General features: G+C 40.2%; 1 protein-coding gene across 1 annotated transcript in view; it reads left to right on the top strand.

Annotated features, from left to right (window-relative positions):
- Positions 1 to 17,050, top strand: part of plpp4 (phospholipid phosphatase 4) — a 49,020-nt gene extending 31,970 nt beyond the window's left edge. Inside the window, exons 4-7 of the mRNA XM_006798966.3 lie at positions 1,960 to 2,023; positions 2,187 to 2,311; positions 12,322 to 12,492; positions 14,053 to 17,050. Of these exons, the coding sequence (XP_006799029.1) occupies positions 1,960 to 2,023; positions 2,187 to 2,311; positions 12,322 to 12,492; positions 14,053 to 14,261 (569 nt within the window). The 3' untranslated portion in view covers positions 14,262 to 17,050. The remainder of the gene's footprint in view (positions 1 to 1,959; positions 2,024 to 2,186; positions 2,312 to 12,321; positions 12,493 to 14,052) is intronic.
- Positions 17,051 to 23,073: the final 6,023 nt, after the last annotated feature.

Genomic DNA, 23,073 nt, shown 5'->3' with positions numbered 1-23,073 from the left:
TCCTGAAACTGTGCCCTAGAGTAATCATCGGGGCAAACTCTAGGGTATATGCATATGAATGCGACCAGATTTGGTTTGCAGAGGCATAGCCCCAATCCAAATGTAAGTAGACCTATTTGGCATAGCGACTGGTGCCGGATGAATACTATATTAGGGGGATGAATATATTAGGATCCCTCATGGTGGGCTAAAAAATGGCTAATCATGCAAGCTCCTCTCGGACCCTTCAGGATTAATTAGTGGATGTGAGGTGAATTTTGGCCGAACTGGAAGCACAGAGTTGCAGGGTGGGAATATACATGCGTGCCATATGGCAGTCCACCGCACTAGATGCACATTATATTTATAGCAACCACTTTCATCAGCAGAAATCTGCTTATTGTGTGGCAGGAGTTAAACGGACATTAAGCGCAAAACACAAACTGTCAAACTGTGTCAGCGTTACGTTTGGCTTTAGGTCAGCAAAAAAACCATTAGTGCATTAATGACCGTCAGCAAGCACCACAAAGGATTTGCTAACATGTTAGGGAGTTGGAGTGGAGCAATAGTTTTATCCTGACAGAGATCTGACAAAGGATGAGGGAAACACGCCGCAATTTAACGTCCCTGCCGAGACGGTATGTGCCTTATTCTGGGATTTTATTTGATCTGCACTGGTTTGCCCAAATTATCCAGCTGTTAAATAACACTGAATATGTGCTCCTGTCAGCCACTCAGGAAGATAATTCATGTGTGTTTTGGCGGTAGGGTGAGTAGATTCATTTCCACTGCGGACTACTGGGATGAACCTATGAGGTCAGGGTACTAATGATGAGTCCCGGTGGTTTTCTTTACAGCTAATTAAATGAACATACATTTGCAGTATAACACCTACCTGTCAACCTATTGTAGTTTTCCTGTTCCCCATCACGGATGTTATGAATAAAACAGGAATCGCTTCACAGTCAGACTAGGCTCTAAAAGGATGCGCTTACGTCAGTTTTTCTGTGAGGATTCTTTCTTCACTTTTATCACATTTTCAAATCTAACAAGTAACACATCAATCTCACCCTTTGTATTTAGTACTAATACTGTTACTAAGGTTAGACATTATATTCAAATGATCCATCTATTTTTTACTGCTTACCTACGTTTTGTTGGTGTGCAGTAGGGCTTACCCCTGCTCATCTTTTCCAGCTATTCTAAGTCTTTTTCAAAGCTTTTCTCAGCCAACCTCTCACCTGCTAGATGTCCATCTATAGAATAGACATACTCAAAAGCAAGGCACGTGTCTCATTGTATTGGTGGAAGAGCAGTGGCTCTATTTGAAGCTCCTTACCCTATCTCGCAAACTCATTGCCGACCCAGTTGATAGCCACGGCTTCAGTTTGAGGTCCTCATTCTTATTCTAACACCCGGCTGCATAAATCTGAATGTTGCTGCTTCATGAAGCTGTCATGACCACTTCATCTGCAAAAGAGACAAAGATGTAATCCTGAGATAATCGAACAAGACACCCTATGCCCCAAGCCTCGACTGAACCTAAAATTTTATCACTACTGTGAGATGAGAAAGCTTATTGCTGGATTTGATCTGACAGACATCTGTTATATTTGGTCCACGGCAATTTACCCACACTCCTAAAACAAAAGCTAGATGGGGCATTTATAGTAGCTCAAAGCACCACGAGTCTCACAGGGTAGCTAAGCGTACAATTTTGTCAGTCCAACTCGCTACTGTTGCTGCTCACACGTGACCCTAACAACCATGTATCCACCTGCAAGGGAAATTCCCATCGATGTTTTATTGCTATATTATATCAGAAGAGAAGTAAACCTGCCAGAATCTTTGTCACACTGACAGAATGAATGATTTACTGCAGCGTGATGGTTTCAATTAGTCCTACAGATGCTAAAAAATGTCAGTCTTTGTACCCCAACACTGTAAAATGTTCATTTCTATGTGTCTCTCTTCCTCCAGCTGTATCCCTGGCTCTTGCTCTAAACGGAGTCTTCACAAATACTATCAAGTTGATTGTTGGCAGGTACGTTAAAGAAGCCCATGTTTTTTTAAAGGCAGTGTCAGTAATGCTAAATGTTAGGCTCTTGGCCCTTGCCACATGAGATCCCTTTTTCACTCTTGACAAGTAAAATGAAATTCTTCCCGTCGATGGTATTGAAACCGCCCTTCGGTTGTTTGATTTTCAGACCGAGGCCAGACTACTTACAGCGTTGTTTCCCAGATGGGCAAATGAATGCAAAGATGCTTTGCACTGGGGAGCCGGCGGTAGTCTCCGAGGGGCGCAAGAGCTTCCCCAGCAGCCATTCCTCCTGTGAGTATCACAAGGCGGTTGACATAAATCACCACCAGAAGTTGCAACACAATACCAGAAGATATCAGACACTCATTAAAACGGCATGGTGCTCTGAGCAACATTTCACCAAGTAGAAACAAAATCTATGACTGACTGGCTGCTGTATGGATGAGGTGTTTCTTGTTGCTCTCTCTCTTTCATGGTAATTACAACATGCAGCAATCAGTTTCATTCAATTTGCGCACCCTAAGTAAGAGTTGAATGCACACCCACCGTTTGATCTGATATCCTGCTGTGCTCAGCTGTGCATTCCGGCTTAGGACACACAAAATCTTATCCTCCAAGCTGTTTTCACTTCAGCAGCATGTTAAATAATTCAAATGTTTTCCTGTTGTCCAGCAGACGAATGTTAAGCGGTATCCATGGAACATTTGCTGGAGGCCACACAGATGCTGAATAAACTCTTGGCATAGCGTGGTGCATCTGGGATGTAAAGGCTTTAATCAAGAAGATACATCTTTGCAAAGATCTATTAATGGTCTTGCCAGCACTGAACAAAAATGTGACGGCGTGGCTTTGGTGTTTTGGGTTTTTATTTTTTTACGGTGTTTTGTTCTGGTGTTTTGCTCATATAAAAGTGCCTAAAGATGGAATTTAAAACAGGTTCTTTGCTAAGTTGTCTGTTATGTGACACAGCACTGGTTCCTACCTTGAGTTAGGTGCCTTTTTCATGTTTGAATGAGTCATAAGCAGAGATAATCTGATTACTTTTCAAGTAACGAGTAAAGTAAGGGATTACTATTGCAAAAATGGTAATTAGATTACCGTTACTTTCCCGTAGGAACGCTGCGTTACTGCGTTACTAAAACCGTGATTTTTTTTTTTGCGAGAATGTCTCATGACAGTGACGTAAGCAAGTGCGACGTTCGTGGCAACAGCTGTGTGCAGATCAACAATGGATAATATATCGAGTGCGGGAGAGAGTATGACCGTGCAGCGTTTAAAGCATGGAAGTACTGACCTTACTTTAAGTTTGATTCCATAAAAAGTGCCAAAAACATTAGTGTCCGTTGTGCGTGGGAAGAAAACTTCTTTTTACAGCAAAAAAAACTCCTAAACTTCCGAGCAAGCACCGAGTAGCTGCCACGGAATGGGAAATTCACAGAGAAACTCGCGGATTCTTCCACTGACCGCTGCGGCACACCTGCACCAGGGTAAACCTCCGCTTACCCTACTCCTGCTTTACAGGTGAAAATAGAGCAACAGGACCGCTGAGTCTTTGACTTTATTTATTTTCTGCTGTGTTTTACTTGCATCTATTTGAAAGAGTGAGTGTAAACACACACAAAAAAATAATATTTTATATGCTGGAATATGCAGAAAATAGGTTTAAATATTAAACAAATTTCTTCCAGTCAGAGAATGTTGCATATAATTAAATTTTTGCTTGATGCATAAAGTTAAAAGATTAAAACTAATAAAACAAGTTTTAAAAAGAGACTTTTCCATTTGGTTACATTTTGTATGATGGATTATGCAGAAAAAGTAGAATTGGGCTGAAAGATCTATCGCTTTATCACCTATTCAGGTTGTAAATCGTGTTTTTAAAAAGTAACTAAGTAACTAAGTAATTAATTACTTTTGAAAATAAGTAATCAGTAAAGTAACGGGATTATTTTGGGGGGGAAGTAATCAGTAATTAGTTACTGATTACTTTTTTCAAGTAACTTGACCAACACTGGTGTTAAGTGACAGGAGCCTGGAGAACTATTACTCAAGTTATGAAAAATTGCAAGAAAGTCTGGCTGCTTGGAAGAAACAAGGGGTGGCTCAAGACTTTTGCACACCACAGTATCTGTTTTTTAAAGAAAGCATCTTTGTGTGCTTTGCTACCGCTTTGACATGCATGGAATGTATTTTGTTTTGCTTGCTTCTGCATTTTCATTACATTTCTACTCTACATCCTCATTCAGAGTTGACAAGGTAATTACGCAGTAATCATTTGTACTGCAGGAATGTGCAAATAAGCAAATTGTTGCATCCTACCAAAACAGTTATTTGTCACAGTAGTGAAAAGAGCTGAAAATGCATTATGAATCTTAAACACCTCTTCTTCTTTTTTTTAAAGATTCTAATGAAACCAAATGAGAATTATTCGAATTATTATTGAGGGATATTGGGCATATGTACAAGAAACGCTCTGCTTCTGAAACGGTTGGGAAATTAGTTTAATTGTCATCCTGCTATGAGTGTGAATGTTTACAGCAGGCTCCTAATCAAACATGAGATCACTGGGCTTTTGTGTGTTACATGCCAAGACCATGTGAATTCAATGATGTAATTTCACAGCTCAGATTTATTTGAAATACATATTTATAGTAATAATGCTAAAGTCTAATGTTTACAGCCTCTCAAACACCTGCTTTAAAGAAAGGCTTTGAAGTGCTGGCTTTGTCCCATTAGACATGGCAAAGAGGGACGATGCTCTGTAATTCACCGCAGCACTGAGCATGGATTACATTCATCTATGCGACAGCTCTAATAGCCTTATGTTGTTGCACAGTGAGTAAGAAAGTGATTGAGAGAACAGTGCGACTGGGGACATAGGGAGCGCCCATACACTAGCACATCTAGAGAGTAGAAGAAATCCAATTTCCCGTCTCTGTCCCTTTTCACCAGACATTGCTTGTTGGACCACGAATAAGTTACAAAGCTTTTACTCAGACAAATGTGGCGTGGGACAGAAGAATAGGGCCAAAGAGAAGACGAGAGTGAATGGAGCCTTGTTTAAAATGGCATCTGGATGTCTCACAAAATCAGTTCTGGCTTGTGTGAAGACATACACTCAGACTATAGGGGAAAAATAAACAGTTTTGCACTCACAGACTCAGAAATGAGGTCACAGATATGCAGTTTGTGTCATTAAAGGATGCACGGTAAAATGCAAACGAAATTCATCAAGAATAGCCAGAACAAAGATATACATATCTATCAGATTCCACTGTTTGTCGACAGCTATTTTTTATACACTCAGACTATTATTATTGCATTTGAAAGTTGTTAAAGCTTCTCACGTTGCCCCCAGATTAGATTTCTTTTTCTTTGCCACATAGCAAAGTAAAAGAATAACATAAATTGGAGGAGACAGGTTCCAGAAAAAAGAAAAACAAACAGATAAATAGCAACTCCCCTGAGTCCGCTGCACCAATATCCACAGCGATAAAGCAACCGGGCCCTAAAGCATTAGCTCTAATTGTCTACTTCATATTCATATTCATCTCACCACTCTCCCCTTGTGAATATTAAGCCATTAGATATGATCAATTAATAAACACTTTTGAAACCCATCTGCCATCTTACCGTCTACAGTCTCTCCGATTCCTAAATGAATCCTGAGAGATGGAGCTAATCACATCTCCAGCTCCTGCTTCTTTCACTTATGCACAACTATCTATATTAAATTACCCTTAGCTTGCCATGTCCATCATATTAGTTGAATGTCTAGGGAGAATTAGGCTGCTGCAGCAGCGTGTCCTCTTATTTCTGCTATAACACAGTCAGACACAGTTCAGTGCAGAGTGAAGGAGCAATTATACAGCGCTAATAAGGAGGTTCTGTTGAGCTTTTGTATGTTAATGGATGAAACAGTCTCCATGCTCAAGTGGTTAATTAATATGCATTACTTCTGTGAGAGTCAGGGTTGTGTCCCACTTGTTCCTGCTGGGGTCAAAAGTCAAAACAGCAAGGAGAGTGTGAGGAAGGCTGGGAGATTGGAAGCATAATAATATGAGTTTGGAGTGGGGTGTTGATGGAAATTCATATTATAAAGTAACACATAAATAAGTAATGAGTTAAGTGTTTAAAGCTAGAATGTAGATAAGTTTGGTGTAATGGCTCAGCCGCAGCCACTGAGATCTTTGAGACTGAACTTCAGCATTGCTCGGAGCTAATGCTAATATTAGCTCATTTGCTGTGTTAATTCTAACATGCCGGTGTCAAAGATAACAATCTTTGTGAAAGTTAGACTTGCAGATTGGCAGTGATCTTGGTTACATCCCAGGGCAGTTACTTTTACCTAATAATAATCAACAGGGAGAATGCCATACGTTCAGTGTCAGGAGTCACAGGGATGTAAAAATTGACATAAATCTGTTTTAAAAAAAAAAGCAACTGCCAGAAAATACGGTTTAAAATGATCTCCTCCCTCAGGTTATACATATAAATGCATGTGGAAAGTCAAGATAATACTAAGTCTTACTCCCAAGTGCAAACATACTGTAATCAATGTCTCTGGCTCATCCTACCAAATACATTGAAGAAATGGCAAGCTAATAGATACAGAGTGCCAAGAAGCCGAGTTTGCAGGCTGAGCTTGACTCCGTGTCCTGCCAGAACTACAACTGAGTTTAATGTCAGCTTTTTTTATACGGACCAAAGTCCTGAACATTTTAACTTAATAGGTAGATAGACTTGAATAAAAACGTAAAGTAATTACCTGTGGGAAAAATGTCTATCAAATCACATGGCAACCTGTCCCGCTGTTGAAATGCTCCAGTCAAAATCCAAAGTAGGTACAGGAGCGTTTCTTGTATAAGAAATAATTGTGCAAATCTTTTGAGAGCCTAAAGAAAAACTTCTAGTTAGCAAATTCTATCTCATTATTTCAATTTATCATGCAGCTCTGCTATTGCCTTTTCTGCTGCACCACATCTCTAAAAAGATGCAGCTACAATTAAAAATCAAAAAGCAAATTAAAAAAAAAAAATGCCTGTAGGCTCAAACCTATAGGTGGTTGCTGGGGCGACGGAGGGGGTGAACAGCAGGCAGCGATGCAGAGCAGCACATGTTAGTGAAAGAAATGGGAAATGTTGGTGTCTAAACAAATTCGGGGTCTTAGTTTGGTGTATGAGGCGAGGAGAGTAAGGCATGTAAGTGTGTATGACGCAGTCCAGCTTGAGCAGTCTGCCTGAACTAGCTTGCAGACTGTGCTCCATTTATGTGGCTGAGCGTTTCCTTTGGATGCACCAGTGGATGCACCAGTGGATGCACCAGTGGATGCACCAGTGGATGCACCAGTGGATGCACCAGTGGATGCACCAGTGGATGCACCAGTGGATGCACCAGTGGATGCACCAGTGGATGCACCAGTGGATGCACCAGTGGATGCACCAGTGGATGCAGTTTCTAACACGTTTACCAAAAAGAAAAACCTTCTTGCATCATTTCCATCTTTTAAAAAAGTGCAAAGTTGGTCCTTCTTCACTTGAAACTTCTGCGCAAACCTTGTGTTTGTTTGAAGATGAAAAAAGGCAATCACACTGTACTCATTACTCTCATTAGGCATCTCTGTTTAGTCTCAGGGGAATAACTTTTTCAAAGCTTTTGAAATGAATGAGACAGATTCATTAACATGATGTTTCCCCCCCATCCTTGGCCTCTTCCCTCTGTCCTCTGTCCTCTTAGGAACTCCTGCCGCTTCTGAAGAAGACAATAACATCCCAGTGGTTATTAAATCAGTGTATAGAGCACATACTTATTGTATTATTCATGCCGAAAAAGCATTTCTATTAGAGCAATCCTCAAGATGTTGACTCACTGTGTCTACAAACATAAACTTTGTGTGTACTATGGCAATAAAAAAGACGATTTTGGCTCAGCTTTGCAGCAGGTTAGATTTAATTTATTCACATTTGTTGTTTCTGTCACTAAATTCTAAAAATAAAGGTTAGACAATATTGTTTCTATCTACAGTTCCCCTATTTTCTGTCTGGAGTATTTCAACATTGTCTTCAGTTGCTCAGATTTATAGACTGCACGTCAGTTAAAATGGGCCATTTGCAGAGTTTTATGTATGAAATCCACATATTACAAAAAAGCTCTGGTATTTAACTATAGCAGCAAATTGCTACAAATCAGGGAGAGTTGTTGTGTGAGTTTGGTGACCTGTGCAGCCTCCTTCTCATAAATGGATATGTGCCTGTCACTCTGAATGAATGATTATAGCGGGAAAGAGCAGTTTATTAGATGGCTGCTCCAGCTGGGTCATGATTTTAGAAGAGAAGAATCAAAGCATGTACAACGCACAGAGTAATGTATACGTTTATCATGTTCAAACAGTGAAGATGACTCTGTGTAATATGATACCCTTTTTGAAGTGTTACATTACTGCTGTTACTAATACAAAAATGATGTGTGGTCTGCTGTCCAGAAATTGAAAAGATAATATTGAAAGTCTTGTTGAACTAATATGAGTTAGACCATGCTGACTGAACATTTCAATGTCCGACTCTATGGTTTATTGATAATTTGGTCCTGTCTTTCACAGTGAGTAATGTAATTGTCTTAGGTATAGTAAGAGCTATTAAAATAAATGGTGTGAGCTGTGATGGGAAATGTGGTGAGGTTGCCCAGAAGTGAGATTGATGGGCAGTGAGGAACGCTTAGGCTGGGGATGGCTTGTTCATAACCTCTGAACAGAGGGACTCAAGTGAGCTAGAAAGCTCAAAAGTAATGCATTATTGGTAATGCTGACAATGTGCAGTGTGTTATTGCATACAGGACAAGGTATAGCAGATACTGGCGCAATTTAAAGCTTGGGGTCCACTAAGCCTCTCTGTGCAATGCGTTGTTAATATTGGGCAGGTGTGAATTTCCTCTGGGAGCCTCTTAAATCTGCTGTATATCACCCAAAGCTTCATTATCTTTGTAGTGTTTGCATCTTTCCTCGCATTAATTGGGCTCCCCAGTTTACCCCAGTCTACTTTTCAAGCAGGATCCAACTTTTGCTCACATCTGATGGGTAAATTGGCTGGCTAGCAAGAAGAAGATACATTGTGAGCAATCCAGCAAAAACAAAAAAAGCAAAGAAAACAAAGATAACAAAAAAACGTAGAAAAATGTAATATGGGAAAGTATTCTGAATAAGGACGCAATGCAGGAAACTACAATATCTCCATAACGTCCCAATGCGAGTAACAGTGAATAACATAGCAGTCTTTAAATAAACCTTATATTAGCCTAAACCAACTGTCCACTATGCTGCTGTAAACTGTCCAGTGTAAAATTCAGAATTGTTAATGGATCCAAGTCATCACCTGAAAGCAAGACAGGCAGCTGTTGGGACGGCTGAACTTTCTGCCTCTTCCTTCTACCCCCATTGGATTTCCTCTGTTTCTCCTGGCTGCACATGTGTCCTGCTGGCCTTAGTATTCTGGGCCAGATTGTGGGGTGAGTGACAAATGGGCATCTGATGGGTGAGGCTGGGTGCTGTTCGGCCTGCTGTAGCAGTTAACTAATGACCCTGTGCCAGGGCAAAGATTAATGGCTCCATCACAAAACCTTTAATTCTGATAATTAGACTGCTGCTTTTTCTACAACATCAGTTAAAACAAGGGGTGGTCTCTTCAGCATTGCATGTCGAGTAGCTCAGTCACGATGTTTTCTTACTCGGGGCTTTATTTTTCACTGTAACGTATGTTTCTGTGTGTATGTGTGTAATTTATAAACTCTAACCCACTCTTGAGACGTATGATTTGGGACATGTGTGTTCTCTTCTTTTTGTGAGTGAGTGCTTCCATAGGATCACTAATCCAATGATTTTCTTATGTACGGCAAATTTAGACCATTACCAGTGCATGTGTTTGGACTGTGGGAGGAAAACCGTGCACCCAGAGAGAACTCCCACAGAACTCAAACATAGTCCTTATATAGAAAAGCCCCAGCTGACTCATGGATTCAAACCCAGGACTTTCTTTGTTTGTTGTTGAGGCGAGAGCTGTTCAGTGTTCGGTCATTAGGAAGCTAATTTTTTCACGTGGGATGCACACATTGATGCCGCAAACAGACCTCATTTTGCAAGAGTATGCAAATTGCTAAATGAGTCTCCTTGAGAGTGTGGGCTCTGCTTAGCTCTGTAAGTGGAGTTTTCTGCTTGCTCCCGTCTGCTCCTAGGCACCTGCAGAGTGTTTCAGCACAGCGTTTAGAGACTGCCGTCTCAGTGAAATTACCTGTGAGTGGGTGGCTGTGGGAAGAGGTCAAAAACTCCAACAACATCTCATCATAACGACTTCATTGTGATGATCCCTTGAAAGCCACAAGCCAAAACACCTTGGTCAATTAAAACATGTTTATCTGTACATTGCAAGTTTTGCTGGAGGTTTGACCTCTTTCCATTTTCTTTATCATTCAATTCATGCACATTGAAAGCAGGTAAAAGTGCAGTGGAAACAGATACTCAACTTCTGAAAAACTGCTGCAAAACTCCTATCAGTTTCCATTACATTTTTCCAAAATGCTCAACAGTTACACAGATGGATCAGCTGGTCAGTGAATCGATCTCTAACTCCTCCACAGGTTGAAGTATCCTTGGGCAAGGTACTGAAGTCCAAGCTCAACCTGATGCTTAAGCATGTGTGTGTTTGTGTGTATGAATGTTAGTGTTGTGTGTCATAGGGTAAAAATGAGACTTATAGTAATAAGTTGCTTTGACTGCTCAGCTGAATAGAAAGGTGACTTATAAGTAAAATTTTATTTACCTTTTAAACTACATAAATATATGGGTAGTATGATTTTTCCACAGCTTGTGTTTTGTCCTTTCTCCCTCACCTCATCCTCAATCCATCACGGCAGATGGCTGCCCCTGCCTGAGCCTGGTTCTGTTGGAGGTTCCTTCCTGTTAAAAGGAAGTTTTTCCTTCCCACTCTTGCCAAGTGCTCATACAATAGGGCAGGGGTATTTAACTAAAATTTAAAGAGGTCCACTTAGAAGAAAGTTACTGAAGCAAAGGTCTGGATGATCATAATGTTTAATTATATACATATATGTATGATTTTTCAAAATTCTCTCCATTAAAGGTTAAAGTGTTTAACTTCAGAAAAATCTAATAAAGGGAGGAAAATCTCGAATTGCCTCTTTTCTGTTTCCTATCCGGACTGAAAAGTCTCAACCATTATAAATCTCAACACAGCTGAACAGTTGTGAGCAGTTTTAGAGGCTCCCTTTATTCCCCTCTTTTAATTATGGAGAGAAATGTGCCGCAAAAAGGATTGCAAATGTGTAGAATGTGTTCCACAAGTGTAAATTTAGACTTACAAATATGGACACCGATTTTATGTGTAACTTTCTAGGACTCTCAAGCGCGTGCTTTAATCCACACACAAGTAAGAAGCAATCTGACCACACGTAAAACTATTTTACAAACGTGTGCGTCAAAACCTGAAGAAATACTGATCATTTACACACAAATTTATTGTGAGTGAATTGAGCTCTAGCTTGTCCTGCAAGGATTTTAAAGCTCATAAACATGTGGAGGTGCTCACTGATGAGCTGGGAATGATATTTAGTTTTGATTATAATAACTGTGGAGAAAACTGCCTCGGTTAAGTGCGTAGACCGAAACATGGTCAAGATGCACAGGGCTACTTTCCTCATACCTGAGAAACCTAACTCAGTTGAAAAGTGCAAGGATCAGCACATACAAGCTGCTCTTTCAGGTCCTCATCATCTTAGAGATCAACAAATTGTATCTGGCGAAGCCCAGCGTTCACCCATTGCTCTATTTTCACTGTCCACTTTTCATTTTTGCACAGCACCGTTCGTTCCTAATTTTTTCCTTCCTTCCTCCTTGTCAATTTTTTAAGCTTTTCACACAATCGTCTGTATTTCTCCCTTTCTTTCTTTTCATGTGTAACTTGTGTAACTCTCAGCTATTGACACTGTAGAGTCAGTGTTTACCACCTGGAATGCACAGAGCTAATTGGCTGAGTGGTATCACATCACTCTATTATTTATATTTTAGGGTCATTACATTATAATATAAAACCCCTTGAGGCAACTGTTGTGATTTGTGTGTGATTTGGTGCTATGTAAAAAAAAACTGAATTAAAAGTAACTGAACTAGCCTTGTGTGACTGGCTCACTGACTGTATTTATATCAAGAGCCTAGATCAAGACAACAACTGATACGAATGTTGTAACATAACATTCAATATTGATTTGTCTCTCTTTCTTTCTCTTTGTCTTCCCTCTAGTTGCATTCTCAGGTCTTGGTTTCACCTCCTTCTATCTGGCAGGAAAGTTGCAGTGTTTTACGGATCAGGGTCGCGGGCGTAGCTGGCGTCTCTGTGCTATGGTGCTGCCTCTTTACAGCGCCATGATGATCGCACTGTCCCGAACCTGTGACTACAAACATCACTGGCAAGGTCTGCCTTAAAGCTTAGACACGAGATTTTCCTCCATTTATTTGAATTATTGCCACAAAAAGTCTTGTGCCCGTGTCAGCCAGAAATTATTGATGTTCAGTCCAACCTTGCTCAAGGCACATTTGTAATTGTAGATGCAGATGAGTAATGAGGCCTATGCTTGTAACAGCTGTATTCCTATAATCACAACAAGCTTTAACTTCATCATCACACCTGACAAATTGAGAGGAAGCTAAAAAGTGCAGCCGGTACGATAAATCCAACTAAGAAGTTTGCTTGTTTGTCCAACAGGCGTAAAATTGTGTCTTAAAGAGCTGTCTTTAAGATATTGCATAATGATTAATTCCTGAAAACTCCATCAGATGCATCATATCATTCACCAGCTTTGGGAGGAGATTATGATTATAAGGTTAAGGTTTCATGTTTCTCCACATCATTATTCTTTCTCTGTTTTAACTTCATATATTTACTAAAAGACTTGGAGAAAAACCTGGGATGGAGGGGTGAGGCGAGAGGAAGCGAATGAATATGTGGGTGAGGTGTGTAAAAGCGTATGTGCAAATATGATGACAGTTCTGTCATGGGGTGTTAATTAGCTTTAGAGAGCCATATGTTCCACTTTTTTTAGGAACTAAAATATATTTACAAATATATATATTAGCAAAGCACCTACAGCAGTTCAAGACAAACCAATCATTGCATGGGTCCTCATTGTGTTTCTTAGCTCGACTTTTTCTCGTGAATCTCCTCAGCAAACTGTAAGTACGCAGAGGACTATTAAACTTGAGGGGGCTCAATCTGCTCCCACTGTAAACACAGGCTGGGAGCTGCCATTAGCCAGGCTGTGGCACCATTCTCGATAGATACTAATTTTCCTCACCATTCCTTTTCACTTTGGATGTGCCCTCTGTTCTCTGAGGGGAAAAGGCTGGCCTTCCACACGCCGTCTCAACGAGGCCGCCCAGCTAATATATCGCATCAAGTCACAGTCTATTAAATTCGGTTGACAGCAGTCGATGAAACATTCAGTGAGCAAACTCGTGCACTGTACAGCTGTTGAATGGCGGGAATTGATGTTGCAATATTTTTTTCATTTCACCCAGAAGGACGAAATAAAGGGAGACCTGTGGAAAAAACATCATTTTGATATGGCAGAAGCCTCTACTTGAGCTGTTTCAGCCACCAGCTGGCTGTGTCATTTTGATCTATAAGGAGCAATATAGACTTAATACTCACCATGGCAGTGTGATATTATATGATATATTATAGCTTAAAGGTGGCTAGGTATAATACAAGCCTGTTCAGCATATGACAAAGTGACACAGACAGCCTCCTGTCCTGAGGCAAGTGAAGCCACCGCTCAGCAGAGCAGATTCATTACTCTCCCTTTCAAGTTTCTTTCATCGAACTCCAAACTACAGTATAAGCACTGCAACACATACATCACTGGCTTATTAATTGTGCTAATTCTATTTGCAGGTGTTATTTTACTTCCTTCACGCAGACTAAACTTAGCTATCCATGCATTCCTTTAAATATATCTGTTTTTGTGCCTCGCAGACGCTTTTGTAGGAGGAGTGATCGGGTTGCTGTTTGCATACATTTGCTACCGCCAGCACTACCCCCCCTTCCTGCACATGGACTGCCACCTGCCTTATGCCAGCCTGGCTGTCGCCACGCACACGCCCATGCATCCTCAGGACGACCCGCAGCCCACTGACAACGCCACCACCCTTCCCCTGGAAGGCTTGACTGAAGGGCCAGTATGACTAGTGGCCACCACTGAGACTACCCCCAACGCCCTCACCAAGCCGCCAAGCCCACCCCCCATTCCCAGTGACTGACTGACTCTTGTATACATTCCAGTGGACAGTGAAACGCCTCATGCATTTCTATTCTCTTAAACCCCACACTGCGGGTTGCACCTACATTATTCCTGTTTTGTTTTTTTTCTCTTTGATTTTGCTCAGCAGCCATTAAAGTCTATATTTAGATGTGTTGTATGCGAGGAACCTACGAATATGGGACATTGCCACAGAGAGGGACGAGAAAAAAAAATGTTGAAAACCTGAGGAGATGTCTTACTAATGGCTGTGAAAGAAGATGAAAATATTGCCAGTTTTCGCTGGAATCTTTCTGCATAATGAGAGACACGGTTGGCAGGTTGCTATATGCTAGAGTATATTTATTGTTTGGTTGTAAAGGAATGGGACAGATGGTTGAGGAGATCCCATGAAATGTCACAGCAATCAAACCATGAAATTAAACTAGTGTTATTGTATATGTCACACTTTAAAACAAAATGTGGAATCTGATAGCACCTCATGCCAGAAACGAAACAACATCCTGTGTTTCATTTAAATCTACAGATGTCTTCTGCATTTTGTAGGGCACCAGGCCTAAAACTTTAAGGCATGCAGGAGCAGTCTATATTCATACCTCTACTATTTCCAGCAGTTTTATTTTATTGTCTGGCAGCATAACGATAAATAAAGAACCAATACTCACTTAGGGAAGCACAGCTCCATGTCAAAAGCAATGTGGTTTTTTTTCATTATTCAAATTCTCACCATTCTCTTGGGCTTTAAACCCTGCATATCACCACTTCCTCATTTCTCTTCCTCCTCCTCTCCCTGTCACCATCAAACTCTATTTTTCACTTGCTTTGCATTTAACACTTGTTCCCCGAGGTTGCACAGGGACACGGACCCTCAGTGGGGGCAATCAATAACAGCCAAGCGGGAATGCTGTGGCAGAAGCGTGTCTGGGAAGGCGCAAACTCCAATCTGCTTCTGCATTAATCCTCATTAAGCACGGTCAGCCAATGCTCCTTATGAGGGCATTAGAACTATATGAGGTGCCCCGTGAACTGCCCATGCATCGCAAATGGCTTTCAGTCTAATGTAGCCCCACAAATAGACAATCTAGTATTCAGCAGACTACAGATCTGAACCCAGGGCTGTGATTATGATGTATTTATCATCCATTAAAGTTCGATTTTTTCTTAATATAGGGACAGCATGTTGAAACAAGCAAACACCAAAGACCTGTAGGGTTATTTTTATGCCTAGGTAGTATGCACCAAGTTTTTCATTATGAACAGAAATCCCAGATAGCTAGATGACTGGTTTCCTATCATCAACAAAGCAATTTGTAGCCTTTTGCAGTTAGAAATGATGTTTTTTTTCATTGCCTTGGTTACTATGCGCTTTTTTGCCATTGCTGTGACATTAATGGGAAAATTCGATATTAGGACGGCTCTAACCCAAACGAGCACTAAAAAGCAATGTGTTGGGCGATGCAGGAGAACTGCACAGCATAACAGAATGAATGAGCAGCAAGCCAAATGTAGAAAGCTTTTTTTTTTTTCAAATCCTGTCAAGAAGCTCGTGAGCAGTGTTTTTACATTCTCTACAGTCTGTCGCCACATATGTTTTAGTGGAAAACATCAGCTGTACCTTCGGCTGTTGTTTCACTTTATCCTGGGCACAGTTTGGCTCGTGGCACAAAGGTAGAGAAGGAACAATCTCTCTGATCAAAATGGCTTTATACATGATTTATTTAAACGTGTCACAATTAAGCCTGAATCACAAATGCAACCCATTGGCAGCTGTTGAAAAGCATTCGTGTGTGTGCGCGCGCGCGAGCGTGTGAATGTTTTTGTGTACAGCGTTTGACAAGGCCGATCTCACAATGATGCAATACAACGTGAAACTTTACAAAGAACGAACGTTTCACCAGAGGGAAAAAGGTGCTCGACGCTGCGCATCAGACTCTGTGATGGGACTTGAGACTCTGAGAGCTGACTGTAAGAAAGGAGAGTGACTCCATGGAGTCTTTCAGCACATGACTGCAAATGTGTCACTGTGAGATACTGGCTTTGTAAGGCAGATTTTCAGAGATAAAATGGATTGTGACACAAATACACAATGTTCTATACCTGCATTTGCCTGACTGATGGCGGTCTGATGTTTGTACTCTGTCATTTAGTTTTCTCCTATTATGTGGTACTGTATATTGCAGGAAAAGCATTGTTCAGAAGTCTGTATTTTCACCTTTTTTCAACAGGGGGTTTGAGTTCCCCGCTCTCTTAGAAATAATCTAAGATCACGGCTTGTTTTCATTTGGTGCTATAGATGCTGTTGTAGCAGTTGGTGTCCTGTTATTTCAAATGGTTGATGTGTCACTAAGAAATGAAATTCAATCTTTTTTTAGAGAGAGAAAGAAGAGTTATTAAAATAAATATTTAATTATTTTAAATTAGATAAGCAGCCAGTGTGTACTCCTCAGATATTTTTTCCAGATGTTTCACCTTCACGAGGACTGAAGGCATAAATAAACTTAAGAAAATAAAAATGCTGAAGAATATTGAGATGATTGTCAGCTATCATGAATAGATGTCTGAAGAAAAAAAAAAGAATCTTTGTTCATGGCATGCCAGTTCCATTTGTGAGAAGATTGTTTTCTATCAATAAGCATGTCAGGCCTTGAGAAGTCTTTGAGCTGTGTTTTGCTATTTGTATACTTTATGTACAATAAAGGACTGCAGCTGTGTGAACCTTGTCCATGAAGAATAAAAGGATCCTAAGGTATCTTGTGCGATCGTGGGGGTCTATACTAACTCTGATGAAAGAAACTGAAACTCACAAATCAAGGTTTGGGGTATTAGAATTAAAAAAAATTGTATTTAGCAGCTACTACACTGTTCCTTATATTATGCAAATGAACAATCTTAGATTGTGCAGTAGCAAACATCTGAATGAGCTCAGTTAGTTCAGTTACTTTACGCTTCAGCGGAGCTGCCATCGGTTAGCACAGCGCAAGCAGAACTTTGGTTTAAGTGTGTGTTGTGCTTTACTGCACCAGCTGTGTTGCACTCTTGCTTAGGGAGTTTCCAATAAACATATTTGTGCCTAAGACTGCCTGTTGATTTTCATAACCTGATTGGGTTGCTGTCAGTGACAGCTCTAGCTTTTCTTTTCTTTTTTTGGCCATGCTAATGACAGCAGTGCTAATACGTTGGTCGGTCAGTTCGCCACTCTGGAATAACTGCAGCTCTTGGATGAGTTGGCATAACGTATCTTACACACATTCTTCTTAGTGACTTTGGTGATTACTTGACTTTTGAGTTTGGCCTCAAATGGGTGGCCTGTGGTAATTATAAACCGCACTCCACATTTTAATCTTTCTTTTTTTAATATAAATTACAAGAAGTATATATTTGGATCTTTTAAAAGATAGGACCCAATTACTGTGAGTTAGTTTCATGGGAAGGAGCCAATGCCAATACTAACACTACAGAGGTGTAATTGATTCACCTGGTGGCGACTAAAGAGGTAAAGATGCCTTTTATTAAGCTTTCAAGTCAACTGAAACTCTTTTAAGATTTTAAGATAGCTTGTTAATGAAAAAAAAATATGAGCAGGATTTTTATTTATGGAAAGTTTCCTTAGAAAACACTTTTACAGAACTCTGTGCAGTCTTAGGTATGGCTTCTATAGGCATTAAGAGGGTTATTTGGTTAACCGCCAATATGACCACCCCTCTAAATTCAAAAGTTTGTCAGTTTGTTGATCTGCACCTCTTAACACCTTTATTTTACAACTTTTACATCTGTAATAACACAGGTGTGTGTCATAACTGTAGTGTGATAACTGAATTTATTACAGTAATGCATTACTGTGTAACCCTTTACCCTAACACTGCTCCTCTTTATATGAGAGCATTCTTGAGTTAAATGTAAGGCCATCTGACAGCTAAAACGTGGCTGAAATCTGAAAACAAAATGACTGAACAAGAAAAGAACCAAAGAGCTGATATGGCCTAGTCAAAGTCCAGACCTCAATGCTGAGACAAGACCTTCTGAGACCCACAAACATCAATGAACTAAAGCAATCTAAGGAGCTTAGAAAGAAAGCGACCGGACTTCTTTAAGTCTCTTTAGAAGTCCAGTCGCTTTCAAACCTGCAAATAATAGAGCGTGAAAATACATTCAGTAAATTGAATGGCTAAAATTTCAAACCCTTTTCATGAAGGCCTTTAACCCTTGTGGCGGTGTTACTCATGGAAGTAATTCCTCCTGAGTAATAAGATAAAGACATCACGGATCAATGAGGTTGTTGCTCCCAGACATCTCCCCTCATTGCACTGACGAGTTGCTGTGATGTGTCTTTTTTCCACAGCATATTAAAGTGTGATGACAATTGTGAAAGCAAACGGCCTCAAGGTTGGCGAGGGTAATTGAAAGAAAAAACAGAAACTCAGCTGAAACATTTAAGTGCTGTGTGATGTCTAAACCCCCCCACCCCCCCCCACCACCCCCCAATCCAATCAGACCCAGCAGAGCTGCAGCACCTACTTCAACAGTAAGTGGAGAAAATCTCCCTGCTGAGAGTGAATCTTTGACAACCTGAAAACTCCAGGCTTCACCTAACACCTCAGACAGGTGTGAGGGTGTGAAATATGATCCATTCTGCAATAAAAATTTATAAAGTGAACGTAATCTGACGTTCACAGTTGTTTGTTTGAATTTGACAGTGAGCTGGTAAATAAGCACAATATTTCCTAGGAGCTGGCGCTTCTGCTAGGTACAGCAGATAGTGTCGTTTCAAGGCACATTGAGCACAGGCGAAACTGAAACCCCCCCCCCCCACACACACACACACACACACACACAATCACTATTACACAGAAAGCCACAGTTGAAAATGTCTTATGGAAAATTTGGGAGAAGCCTCTTGCTGTGAACTAATAGAGATATTGTTCTGAATCGCAGAAAATTAAAATTTCATACAGCAGTAAAAAGTAACACGTTTGTTTGCCTCAAAAATAGGCAAGATGATTTCCATTCAGTATGTGATTGATTAGAGTGCTCAATCACAAGCAAATGTCATCCCTCAAAACACCCAGTATTGTTTTCCTGTCAAGGGCAGCTCCCCACTTCTGGATGAGCAGTGCCATTATGGGAGTCAGATCAACCTAGATCTAATGCATCAACAGTCAGCTGGCATCTAATATCACTTAACATTGCAATACCCTTCAGGAGGCTGCACACATAAACATAGTGTTTTCAAAGGGGGTTTCAAACAGAATGTGCTTAGACTATAAGGAAAGAGGGGTCGTTAATATGGTAATTAGTTATTGTAGATGCTGATAGGATATCTAACAGTGAACACACACACACTATCTACCCTATATACATTTTTCAGCAGTGTAAACAAAAAACAGCTCGATTAAAAACGCTGTTAATCAATATACATGGCATTATCTTTGCAATACCCAAATAACAGAATTCCACCAACACTAATAGTGACACTTATCAGACATGTGCTTCAGGTCAGATCTCTGATATTAAAGCAACAAATCAGTTGCAGAGTTGGGAAATTAAAATTATTAGAGTCACACAAAAGTAGCAGTTTTATGCATAACAAGAAAAATTGGGGTAGATGTGCTTTGCCAACTTAATGCAGAACATGAGAATGTTTTTGCCAAATATATCTGAAGTATTGCCGTTTTTAATTGGTTTCAGTCATTCTTCTGTGCTGCAGCAATTAGGGGATCGTCCAGCGTTTTAGTATTTTATGTTCATAGTCACAGGACTCAAAACTAATTATCTTGCAAACGATTACTTTACAGTAAGTTTAGGTATAGCGGTTCAAAGGATTGTTAATGCAAATATCTATAGCAATTGACTGCGTTTAGGGATTTAAGAATGGTCAGGAAGAACTGCTGAAGTTTAAACTGAGCACCACATAGAACAGAAAATTGACTTTAAACAAGTCGTGGCTGCTGGTCAGACGGACTAAGCTGAGTATTTAGTAGAAACTGCTAGTAGGATTTTCCCATACAACCATCACTGAAAGGTTAACAAGAATTCTCACAAAAAACAGGGAAAAAGAAGAAAAAAATATCCAGTGAGCAGCAGTTCTCTAAATGAAAATTCCACGTTGACACCAGAGGTCAGAGAATGGCCAAACTGCTTCGAGCTGATGTCAGCAGTAACTTGTTACAGTCAAGTCATACAGAAGATCATTTCTGAATGCACAACACATCAAACACTGAAGCCGATGGGCCACAGCAGCAGAAGACCACACCAGGTGCTACACCTATCAGCAGTGACTTGGCAACCGAGCCCTTTCTTTAGCATAGTTCTGCTGGAGGTTTCTTCATATTAAAGGGGAGTTTTTTCTCCTTCCCACTGTGCTTGGCATTTGTTTCTTTAATATTGTAGAGTCTCTTTAGTGCCTTGAGAACACTGTTCTCGGGATTTGGTGCTATGTAAATAAAATTAGAATACAAATAATAAATTGATTGAACTCACATTGACTGAATTGTGCAACAGAGGGAAAAGACTTACCTGATCTGAAGTCTCAATTTCTCCTGTGACATCCAGCGTGTAGGCTCAGGCATAAACAACATGAAGCCATGGATCAAACCTATCTTGCATGAACATTTCAGGCTGCTGGTGTTGTTGAAATCTTGTAGAAAGTATTTCCCCAGCACACTTTTGAGCCCCTTAGTACCAGCTGAGTATTGCTCCCTCTCTTTCCCATCTCCTGATGGTTGCTTCCAGCAAACTCAAATCAAACTTGAACATGACACTGAGTTCACTGTACTCAGTGGCCTCCAAAGTCACCAGAGCTCAATCTCTAATAGAGCACCTTTGGGATGAGGCGGAACCAGAGATTCATACCACAGATGTGCAGCTGATAGGTCTGCAGCAGTTGTGTGATGCTGTCATGCAAATGTGGACCAAAATCTGAGGAATGTTTCCAGCACATTCTTAAATCAATGCAGTAGTAGTGTCTAATTAGAGCAAGACTGATGAAAACAGGGGAAACCTAGTTCACCTTTTCACTCCTGTGTGGCTTTATTTCTGTAAAGGATGAAAATATTGAAGGGTTTTTTGTTTTTTTCTGGACAGGGCTTTAACCCAGGTAGACTGGGTTAAATAAAAAAGAAAAGTAAGGCGTCATGTTTCAAAATTGGGATTAATTAAGTTTGTCAACTTCAGACGCCCGCCCCAAAAGTTCTGCAGCAGGAAATAATCTAACAACTAAATCATTTCATTATTTTATTATAACAAATGCATAAATAATAAATCCACGTTCCTTCTGTCTTTTAACTTCATATAGTGTGTTTTTTTACACCACATGTGAATTATTAATGGATGCAGATTCTAGTGCCACATAAAGGAGTCATCGGATTTGCTCATATTTAATGGATCAACCAGGAAATATAGTTCTCATACTTGTTGTTCTAAATGACTTTGGAAAAGAAAAGTAGCAGAGATATGCTGCCAAGCTTCTTAAAGCCAGCCTTAATTAAAGCCAAAACTTACAGAGAGATCGATATGTTATGTGTATGTTTAAATTACTCCAAGCACAGCAAAGCCTCTGTGGCTTTTGGCAGAAGGAGTATTTTTGTGTGGGTCTACACCTTTGTCTGAGTTCATTACAGGGTTTATTCAGCCATATAAAACAATATTCTAAAAAAAAAAGAACGAAAGAAGAAGGGGAAAAAGCTGTACGTGTGGAAGGTAGCATACACAATAATTCTCCAACTCTGCATGAATCACAACTAAAATGGAAACTGACATTCATAATAGATCAATAGCAATGAGCAGACAGCTGTGGATGTACTTTTCATGCTCCTGTAAATTCCTCAGGGCGCTGTGCTATATTGCAATGTGTCATGTCTGCCTCATTAATACACAAGCCACAATTCTGTCAAAGTGCAACATTCAATATAAACCTGAAAGAAGGGTTGGGGGAATTGTTGGCAAAGCGGGTAGCAAGCTCACGCTCTCCTTTCTTAAATGTTAAGTACCAATTCCACTCTTGTTTGACTCAGAGGGACAAATTGATCCATATCATTTAGAAATATGATGCAGACAAGTGTTCGAGTATAAACATACTAAACATACGTGGGAGAATGAGCGCTCTCTATTTTTATTTTGTCAGTTAGTTATGAGATAGAGTTTTGAGAAGCCATCAGTAAAAAGAGACAGCCTCACAGCTGTTGCTCTTTTATATGGCTGGTCAGTGAAGTGGGTGAAAAGCACAGTAAGATATTATTAGGTGAAATGCTTTAGTGCGGTATTAAACAGGTTTAAGCTACAAAATCAGCAAAACCAAAGTGAAATTTGAGGACAGCTCCATCCATCTCTGCTCACACCGTTATTTAGTTGTATTACATTCACATTGTCTCCTTACACTTTTTTCACTCCCACAGTCCACAGTATTCTCGTTACTTCCTACTCTTCCTTCAGAGGGAACACAGACCTGTGCTCTGTGCCAATAATATTAGTTACATCTGTCCAACTCCTCAATATGGCACACATATATCTAATCAGCCAGTCGCCAAACCACTCACATGCATTTGGGCATGTGGATATTGTGCCTTTGAATCTGGTATGGTTGTTTGTGCCAGACAGGCTTGAAAACAAAAGCCAGTCTTGAGATAAACAACATGAAAGCATCCATCCAGTATGAAAGATTCAGAGTGCTGATCGTGGCGTAGCCTGTTGATGTAGGAGGCATTTTCTGGAACACTTTGAGCTCCTAATTGAGCATGATTAAA

Source organism: Neolamprologus brichardi, chromosome 13, assembly GCF_056152115.1.
Source record: "Neolamprologus brichardi isolate AB-2024 chromosome 13, ASM5615211v1, whole genome shotgun sequence".
Taxonomy (NCBI): Eukaryota; Metazoa; Chordata; class Actinopteri; order Cichliformes; family Cichlidae; genus Neolamprologus; species Neolamprologus brichardi.
The sequence above is the reverse complement of the archived record's forward strand: the minus strand, read 5'-3'. Positions and strand labels throughout refer to the sequence as shown.